This window comes from Hipposideros armiger, unplaced genomic scaffold (genome assembly GCF_001890085.2).
Source record: "Hipposideros armiger isolate ML-2016 unplaced genomic scaffold, ASM189008v1 scaffold_94, whole genome shotgun sequence".
Classification (NCBI taxonomy): Eukaryota; Metazoa; Chordata; class Mammalia; order Chiroptera; family Hipposideridae; genus Hipposideros; species Hipposideros armiger.
This window is the reverse complement of record NW_017731444.1, coordinates 3,470,233-3,480,620: the sequence shown is the minus strand read 5'-3', so window position 1 is coordinate 3,480,620 and position 10,388 is coordinate 3,470,233. Positions and strand designations below refer to the sequence as shown.

Here is a 10,388-nt window from a genome sequence, read left to right as displayed (position 1 = left end):
ATTGAGCCTCATAGCAATCCTAAGTGTTAGGTTCTGTTATTAAGCCCATTTTACAGATTAGGAAACTGAGGCATGGAGACATTAAGGAACTCACTCAAGTTCATACAGCTAGTAAATAGCAGAGCAGGATTTGAATTCAGGCCATCAGGCTCGAGTCCAAGCTTCATGGTTAGAACCACTCCTGTTTCCTTTCACAGCTTGCTTTTTCACCCATCTTTTGTTTCAGATGAATGAATAGAAAATGGGTGAATGAATGAATAATGCATTATTCATTCATTCATCCAACACATGGATACAGGAGGAACCAAAACCCTGGGCCAGGTGGTGCATATAATACCATGGTGAAGATGAACAATAAACAAGGAAATGAAGAACAGTACAACGGGGAATTGTGAAATGTGCCACAAGTAACCCAGGAGGAGGCCATGAGGCCGGGTAGCTAAGCGACTTATGTTGGGTGGAGGCCACCCTATGGAGGTGACATTTCAACTGAGGTCTGAAGGGTAAGGAGGACCATCCAGGTGAAGAACAGCGGGAAGAGGGTTCTAGGAGAGGGAAGGACAGGAAGTGAGACCCTGAGGCTGGAAAGGGCACGCTCAAGGACGTGAAGAAAATCCAGAGTGGAGGAGTGAGGTCAGGGAAATGCTGAAGAGTAGGGCAGGCCCTTGTAGGCCATCGTGTGGATTTTGGGTTCTTTTCTCATTTTGAAAGTTCATTCATTTGTACGTCATCTTCATGATTATCACAGTCAAGTTGCTCTTACATCACCCAGGAAGACATTAAACTGCTCAACAAGGGCAGCAGGGATCTGGGTTCCTTCTACCTTCCTTTCTGTCATCCTTAATATGTTGTCTTCATGCTCATCACCTCAGGGTCACAAGATGGTTGCTGCAGTTCCAGGCATCATGTCAGCTTTCTTGGTGGGAAGCAAGGAAAGGGACAGCTTTGGACACATCTGTTCCAAACTCTGACCTGACAGGCTGATGGTCTGAAATGAGACCTCATTGTATCTAGAAATACTAGACCCCAGGTAAGGTCCTAAAGGATGAGGCCTCGCATTCACAGAGCCATGTCTGGTGTAAAGGCCCTGGCTTCTGGCCATTCCTGATTTGAGGACCCTTGAGGCAATTTGGAATCAGCCACGGATCAACCTTCTTCATGGACTCCCACACCATCAGAACCAGACAAACCCTCAGACCCTCTTCCACCTGCCATGGAGCAAGGTTGAGGAGGGGCAGGGGGTAGCCTGAGGTCACACAGCAGGTCAGAACAGAGCCCTTTCCCATATACTGCCTTCACCTGCTGGTCACCTCACTTTCCTCTAATTCATTCCTCAGCCTCTTCCCCCAACCTCAATTACACCAGACTGTGAGAGTCATGGATTCATCCATCGGCTCATTGGTTCCTTCATTCACTGAGAGGCTGCTAGAATAGGGCGGAGATGAGCCTGGGACTCGGCAGACAGACAGACCAAGTGAGCCCTTACAAGCTGAGTGACCTCAAAGATGGCATTTTTTACTCTTTTGTGTCCAGTTTTCTCTTTAGTAAGATGGGGATGATGACTGCACCCACCTGGAAGGTTTGCTGGATGATTCAAAGATGTCATGCATGCAAAGTGCTGAAGAGTGTCTAGCAGGCTTACTATTGTTATGCAACAAATATTTACTGAGCTCCATGGCTGGGCAGCTTGTTGCTCTCACCCTGCATATTCATCCATATCCACCCTCCCCTTTTCTACGATAATAGAATTCCCAACATCTACCTGGGAAAATGTAGTCTACATTTTCCAGAATAAAGATTACATTTTCCAGGTCCCCTTGCAGCTCCATGAGGCTGCATGGCTAAGTCCCCGCCAGTGAAATGGGAGGCATTCCTGGCTTGTGTCCTTGAAGGGCAGGGCGTGTCTTTTCTTGCCACCTTCCTATCTGTGCACTTGGAATGTGTATGTGAGGCTGGAGCTCCACCAGAGACCGTGAGAACGAGGGCTCCACTCAAGGGATAGTGGAGTGGAAAGACGGAAACAGGTGGTTTCCACCATCTCTGAATATCCTACCTCAACGGGAGAGGCAAGTAAACTTCCAGTATGTCAAAGCCTCTTTTACTTTAGGTGTCTGTTACATGCATTCAAACTTCAATCCTAGTAACTAATATTAGCACGTACCATGTGCCAGGCATGGTAAGCTTGTTCATCTCAGTATCCCCAGGATCCAGCACAGAAGAAGAAATGCAGGCTTAGGAGTTAAGTCACTTGTTCAAGGTCACAGAACTAGTAAGTGACCAGGGAAGAGCAGCCCTTGACCTGGACCAGCCATCACTGGAGAATTCAAGCCAGCTGGTCCATAATGGCTGCATTCCTTGTTTCTACAGAGAGCCATAGGACACTGTTGGACCAAGGCAGAAATGAGCCCGGGACTCTGCCTGGCTGTACAATAGTCAAACTGAACAGGGTTTGAATCCCATTTATGTGCCTGTGTGACCTTAAGCGATTGGATTAATACCTCTGAACATAATCATATCTTGCTAAATGGCTGTAAGGCTTAAATAAGACAAGAGGTGGTGTCAGCCATGTGCCTGACACTTTGTGAGTGCTAAACAAATGTTGGCCCCTGTCACAGCCAAATTGGAATAAGTCCCAGTAGCCACTCAGGGGAACTGCGAGAAAAACGAAAGGAGACAAGGACCTGTGAGACAGAGGGAAGGAGGGACAAGGTGGTGGGGGTGGTGTCTTACTCTTTTACTTCCACCCATCCAGGTCTGTTGCGAAGCACATCCATGAGAGTATTAATAGGAGTGGTCTTGAACCGGATCGATGCCCTCTGCTCTCTGAAAGACAAGGCAAAAGAACGCTTACTGAAGATCAACTATTTCTCTAAGATGTCCAAGGACAGAACAAACGGGGAAGGAAGGAGGGTCAAGTTCCATAACCTGGAAATGCTAGAAAATAGAATTACTGAATTTCAGAATTCAGCATCATAGCAGGCAACACTTAAAATAATCAAATTGAGAATTACAGAATCTTTGGATCATTGAAAAATAACAGCAATCATTGTATTCAGTGCCAGCTATGTGCCAGGCACAGTCTGGTTGCTATACATGTGCCATGCCTGCCTCATCTTTATATTTAATGATAAGTATTTGCAAATCCCCTTTTCTGGCACTCATCCGGGAAGATGGAGCAGATGTACTTTTCCCTATTCCTCCTACAAGTACAACTAAATCCCCAAGACATTATGTATAAAACAAACAAAAGAAGACTCTCTAAGGTGGACAGAAAAAGGCAGACCGGCTAGGGATCTCGGGACCCAAGGAACAGCATGGTGGTAAATTCCCTGTGTTTTCTTTTTGCCTCATAGATCCCAGATGTAAAAACAAACTGTTTAAACTCAGAAAAATACCAAGTGCCTGCAAGAATGTGGAGAAATCCTACAATGCTGATGGGAGTGTAAATGGGATAAACCTTTGGAGAGCAATTTGGCATTTTACTCATTAGACTGGCAAAAATCTCAAAGTCCAAGTTTTGGCAACAATGTGCTAAAATGGAAACTCTTCCTCTGCTTGTAGACAGCACGTTGGAGAGCCACATGGCAGTATGTAGTACAGCTAAGTAGGCACACACTCTGCACCCAGCAGTTCCATCCTGGCTCTATACCCTAGACACCCTACATATGTACTAGGCAATGCATGTAAAATACAAGGATGTTCATTTGTCATTATTAATATTTTTTACGGAGCTAATCCGCAGCACATGCTGTTGGTGGTCTGCCCTTATCCCTTGGGCACGCACCATTCCTGTGTATGCCAATCAGAGAGCTTTCCACTGCCAGCACCTGTAGCTCTTTGCCTGGGGGCTTTTTCTGGCCCACAGAGTCTGCTTAGCCAGTGCTTGGAGCATCTGAAATAGCAGGGAGTTAACTGCCCGCCCCCAATAGCATATAACCAGTGATGGCTGCTGGAGTGGATGGAGAAATCCTCCAGCTCTCTCATCACTCAGTTGGGTTAAGTTTGCGATGTGTTCTATGATATCTCCTAGGAATTCCCAGTGGGATTAAGCCCCACTTGCCCACTGCAATAACCTGTCAATAATGCACCTTTGGTGCCTTCTCTTAGCTGTCTCACTTTGCCACTCCCCTGCCAATGCTTCCTATTGTAAAATAACAACTTGCCCTCACATCCTTGTCTCAGGGTCGACTTCCGGAGGGAGCCAATACCAAGATACAACCTAAGTGCCTTTCAATAGGAAGATAGATAAATAACTTGTGATATACAATGGAACACATATTGTAGTTAAATTTATCCAGCGCTATATACACCAATATGATAAATACTGAAAATATGATTTTGTGTGATAAAAGCAAGGTGCAGAATAATAAGAGCATAATGCCACTTATGTAACTTGTATTCCTAGCCACTCATGCAGCTAGGGGTGTCCATGTGACACAATTCTGGTCAATAAGATAAAAGCATAAGACTGCAAAGGAGAGTGGGATTCTGGGAAGCTTTTGGGTTTTTTTATTAGAGAGAAAGACAGAGATGGCTTGCGTCTTCCCTCCCGCATGAAGGTTGGAGCTGTAACACCCACCTGGTGTCCATAGGGAAAAGGTCAAGATAATCAGAGACACTAGCTCTGACATCATTGAACCGCGGTACCAGCCCTCCACATTCTTTGCAACATGAAGAAAATAAATACCGTATTTAAAAACTGCTATTAGCTGGGTTTCCTGTTACTTGTAGCTAAACACATTTCTAACTGATATTGGCCCTAATAAAACAAATGAGTGGGTCCTGTTCACTAAAGTGCTCAGTGTTTTGTTGGGGTACGAGTGACCTGTGTAAGTTTAGGGCCAGGACCTGAAACAGAGCTGAATTTCTCTGCATAAGAGAGGAAGAGGTTTGAAATTGATGGGATAGAGGCAGTACGGAGAGAAAGAATGCAAAGAAGATGGATGCTGCATGACAGAAGACTACACAGGCCCTCCCCAGCAATGGGATAGCCAGGAGGGACTTGAAGAGAGACAAGAAATATCTAATAAAATAGAGAATAGTAATAGGTATAATATTTGCCATGGTGTGTCCAAAGTAAACTGCCTCTTGTAACTCCCTGCAGAAATCTTCAGTAAAGTCTACACTGCTCACTCCTGCTTTGTGCAAGTGGATTCTGCTTACAAAGTCCAAAGAGGTGCTGGTTACTGATGCAGAGTGAAGCAGAGGATTAGGGTGGAGTTGACATTTGAGTTATCAAGTCAACTTTACATAGTTGTTGAAGGAGGCAGGAGAGCACGGTCAGATACAACATGGGCCCTGCAGTGCAACAAGCTCTGCCACTAACTGATCCTACAGTTTTGAGCAAGTTACCTAGCCTCTCTGAACTTCAGTTTCCCCATCTGTAAATGAAACAATAGTAGTATCTACTTCAAAGGATTGTGGTAAGGGGTCAATGAGATAATACAGGTAAAGTGACTAGCCCAGGGCCTGGAACATGGTAAATGCTCAATAATTATTTATTATGATGATGGTGATTATGATTATCGAAGAAGGGGGAGGGAAGAAAGGGTGAAGGGAAGGAAGGAAGGAAGGAAGGATGGAAGGAAGGAAGGAAGGAAGGAAGGAAGGAAGGAAGGAAGGAATTTATTTGTGTTTATCGGATTGGTTGGGACCACTCACCGTTCTTTTCCCTTTGACAATCCACAGCCTTTGTAATTTTGAATCTGCAATGAGAAAAGAAAAGTGATGTAACTGGTTTTGCATATCTACCCTGCCTTCCCAGCTCAACTTACTGTGGATATTATAATGCTCAAACCACCAGACTCAGGACTGCCCAGATCCTGAAACAGGAAGGTCCAGCCTGGCCAAGTTCTCACTGGTCACTATGTGCACAGAAACTTGGTCCTTGGAATGAACCCCAAGTATCCAAGGCACACCTCACTTTAGGCTTGCTCCACAGGCATGACCTAGTTTTCAATGCTCCAGAGATCCAATCCTGAACCCCAGTTTTGAGAGCCAAGCTCAGCTCTGTGAAAAGGATCTGGACCTTCTACTCTAACTTGGAACGTTTGATTAGATCCATGATCCAGAAAGGGGGTTAGATCCAAGACTCTGAGCAAAGTTAATTTCCTCCATCCAAAATAGACCTTTCAAATCCTCAAAGGGTGGTGAGTATTATTCTGCTTCTACCATGTCCAAAACAGCTTGGCCCTCTGCCCTGGTAAGACTGATTGATCCCTAATGGCAGGTATGAAAAAAGAAATCAGAACTGGTCTTGTGTGGGATGATCTCTGCAGCTTGGACAGACTTGCCATCTGCACTAGTTTTCTGTTACTGCATGACAAATTATCACAAACTTAACGGCAAATTTATATCTCACAGTTTCCATGGATCAGGAGCCTGGACGTGGATTAGCTGGATCCTCTGCTCAGGTCTCACAAAGCTACAATCAAGGTGATGGCCTAGGTTATGGTTCTCATCCAGGGCTTGGGGTCCTCTTTGAAGATTATCCAGATTGTTTGGCAGAATTCAGTTACTTGGGGTTGTAGGACTGAGGTCCCTATTTACTTGCTAGCCATTGGCTGGGGACTGTGCTCAGCTTCTAGAGAGTGCTGGTCCCCACAGGCAATTCACAACATGGATGTTTGCTTTCTTCCAGGCCAGCAAGAGCACATCCTCTGACTCCCAACCCTCCCCCCTCCAAGTTAGTCACAGTGGAGTCTTATACAACCTATCGTAATTATGATAGTAACTATCCCATCAAATTCATAGGCTCCACACACACTTAAGGGGAGGGAATTATACAAGGTATGAACACTGGACATAGGAATGTTGGGGGACATCTAAAATTGTGCCTACCACACCATCCTACTCCTCAAAGAGTGGCAGAGAGGGATAGAAAATACTGCTCTACAAACTGGCAGAAGCAAGCTCCCCCACAGAAGCAAGTAAAATCTTATCCCACTGGTCCAGTCAAGCCCCTCCCACCAACTTCCCCAATACTAGTAAAGTGTCCTAATCTGGTATTTTACCTTTTACACTCCCTCATGTTTTCAGTTCCATTTTCCATATGTTTATCTAGTTTCTTCAGACTCTTTGGTTGCAAAATTTCCTCAATGAATTGCATTGGCGCTTCAGGCAAAATTCAATTGATTGTGTGTATGTGGGTCAATATCTAGACTCTATGTTGTTCTAGTTACTTATTTGTCTATTCTTAGGTCACTACCACACTGTCTTCATTACTGTTGCTTTCTAGTAAATCTTGAAATCAGATAGCATGTCCTCCAACTTCGTATTTTTCAAGATTGTCTTTGCAATTTGGGGTCTTTTGCACTTCCATATAGAATCAGCTTGCTAATTTCTACAAAAAAGAATGTTGGGATTTTGATTGGAATTGCATTAAATCTATGGATCATTCTGGGAAGAAGTGACATTATAAAGTATTGAATCTTGCAATCTTTGTATATGGTCTTTCTCCATTAATTTAAGTCTTCTTCAATTTTTTTTCACAATGTTTTCTAGTTTTCAGCATATGTCTTGAATGTTTTTAATTAGTTTTTCACAGGTATTTGATTTTGTCATGCTATTATAAGTACTATTTTTTAATTTCATTTTTAAATTGATGATAGTATATTCAGGTAGGCAGAATAATGCTCCCCCAAAAGATGTACACGTCCTAATCCCCAGAACCTGTAAATATGTTACATTATATGGCAAAGGGAAATTAGGGTTCTCAATTAACTGACTTTAAAATAGAGATTATTCTGGATTATCTGGGTAGGCCCAAAGTAATCACACATTTTTTGTTGTGAGAGGGAATTAAACGGAGGTGCCTTTCATGAGAGCTGGAATGCTGGATAAGAAACAGGTTTGGGAGGGGAGAGCTGGGTTTTAGAGTAATTCATTTCCCTTCTTTGGGTCTGATTTTTCCCACTCTTAAAATGGAGGAGATGGACTGGGGGTGAGGGTGGCCGTGGTGGAGGGTGAAGGGGGTGGTCTGCCGGTTAGCTCAGGTGGTTAGAGGGTAGGATCCTAACACCAAGGTTGCCGGTTGGATTCCCACATGGGCCATGGAGCTGCGTCCTCCACAACTAGATTGAAACAACTACTTGACTTGGAGCTGATGGGGCCTGAAAAAACACTCTGTTCCCCAATAAAATTTCTAAAAAAAAAAAAGAAAAAAAAAGTTGAAGGTTTAAAAAATATATAATGGGAAGATGGCCTGTGCATTCCTAGAGGGTAGGGGCTTGTCTGGTTCACCTCTGTGTCCCCATTGGCCAGCACTGGGCTCAGCTTGGAAAAGGCACTAATAGCGTTTTTTTGGCTAGATGAGTGATGAATGGATGGATAGGTAGGCAAGACAGGATGAATAGATCTCTAAGAGCTTTTCCAAGTCAGGAAATAAAAAATGCTGAGCTTCCCCCGGGGTCACAGAAATCGGTGAGAGCAGTTCGGAATCTTAAGAGTTTTGTCGATTTCCCGCCCGTAAGTCTGGTTCCCTGGGCTCGTGCAGAGGCTCTGACAGAGTGCGGCAAGCCGGGACTTGTAATCTTTTCTCTGAATTCATAATTTTCGCCCTCTATCTGGAATCCCTCCGCAAGGAGTCCCCCCCAACTCTGAATCTCTCCGAGGCTTCCCTCCCTCTCTCGAGGGACGATGAAGCCGTCTGGATCGGGCTGCACTCCTACCTTCGGTCGTGACATGACACGATTCCCCAGGGCCTGACCCAAACCGCCGCCTCGCCCGCGTGAGCCTGTGCGTCCTGTTGCCAAGGCGACGGAGAGGGCGCCCTGATCTGCCGCTCTAATTGGATGAGCCAAGAGCACGCCTTTCGGCTCAGGAGACAGACCGGAGCCGCTAGAAGTCCTTGCCGGCCCGGGCAGGCCAGACCCCTCAATCTTTCTCGCCTCCACAACTCCGCGACCTTGGAGCACTCCCGGCCAGACTGGCTCCCCGCCGCGGGCATTCACTGTCTAACGCCTCTTTCAGCTGCATTTCGCTTGACTTAAGAGCGCTCAGTCTGAAAAGTTGTCAGCTTTTGGTATAATAAATGCAACGGTTCTAAGTTTCCTTACTTGGTCCCTCAGTTATTAGACACCAACCCCAGGAGTCACCTCAACGCCTGCAGTAGCCACCTGACCAGTCTACTAGTGACCACTCTTGCCCTATCCATTCCAATTCATTCTCTGCACTGCGCCAACGAGCTCTTTAAAACACACATCTGACCTTGTCTTTCCCCTGCGTATAACCTGAAGTGGCAACTTATTCGTCACTGCACCCTGTGCCGGCTCCCTGTCCTTTCCTGCCTCTCTCTTCTCCACTACCTCAAGATTTGTATACCAACCATAGCTGACTAGAAACTATTTGTTTTTAATTTTTATTGTTATTTTATAGCAACAAAATTATAAGTTAGGTAGGAGTATATCTAACGAAATATATGCAAGACATTTCATTAAACAACAAATTTTTATTAGGCATGTACACTATGTCATGTCTCATTCTTGACTCAGGATAGAGCAGTGAACGAAACCAACAAACATCTGCCCTTGGGGAGTTTATATTCTCATAGATAAAATGACAAAACATTTAAGGACATTAAAGAGGACTTGAATAAATTGAGGGCTATACCACGAACATGGAGAAGACTCAATATCAACACAAAGACGTGTATTTTCCCAAATCTGATCAGGATTTCTGAGAGCCCTTGTCAAACCAAAACAACGAAGTGTATGTGTTGGGACAGGAGACATTTCTCTGCCTATAAAGTCCCCGGTATGATGCAGAGAGAGACAAATATCATGGAAGACAATGGGGATCCTAGAAACAGATACTGTGTGTGTGTGTGTGTGTGTGTGTGTGTGTGTGTGCACAATAGAGGTGGCATAATAAATCAGTGGGGAAAGGATGGAGGGCTCAGTAAATGGCTTCCAGAAACCACTTTCTATTGGAGTGAAAAATAGATGCCTAATTCAAGTGGATTAAAAAATAAATACAGCAAACAAATATTTCAGACTATTAGAAATATATTGAGTTGTCAGAAAAGTCATGACGTATTTTTTCTATGTTTTTCATTGCAAAAATGCATCTGACTTTTCAGACAACCCAATATATGCATATATATCATATTTTTATGATCTCAGGGTAGGGAAGGAGTTCTTAAATGAGCAATAATAAAGCACCACTCACAAGGGAAAAAACTGATCTGTGACTCTCTCAAAATTCAAACTGCCATATAGCAGAAAACACTGTAGATTCGATTAAAAGAAAAGCCACAAACTAGGAAGAAATATCTGTAACATATATAACAAAGGACTAGCACTCAAAGAACTTCTACAAACCATTAAGAAAAAGACTGCCCCCACCAACTTGCAAAAAAAAAAGAAAAATGGGCAAAATAGATGAGTAAG

The 10,388-nt window shown here is 44.2% G+C and overlaps 1 protein-coding gene across 3 annotated transcripts in view; it reads right to left on the bottom strand.

The window, feature by feature from the left end:
- The window catches only part of TTLL9 (tubulin tyrosine ligase like 9), a 53,216-nt gene extending 44,316 nt beyond the window's left edge, over positions 1-8,900 (bottom strand). For 2 of the 3 annotated variants that reach the window (XM_019645726.1, XM_019645727.1), the window contains exons 1-3: positions 8,670-8,897; positions 5,662-5,705; positions 2,731-2,823 (exon numbers count right to left, since the gene is read on the bottom strand). In XM_019645726.1, coding sequence (XP_019501271.1) covers positions 2,731-2,823; positions 5,662-5,705; positions 8,670-8,684 — 152 coding nt within the window. In that variant the 5' untranslated portion in view covers positions 8,685-8,897. Of the gene's footprint in view, positions 1-2,730; positions 2,824-5,661; positions 5,706-8,669 lie in introns of all 3 variants that reach the window. The other variant, XM_019645725.1, reaches the window with a different exon arrangement.
- Positions 8,901-10,388: the final 1,488 nt, after the last annotated feature.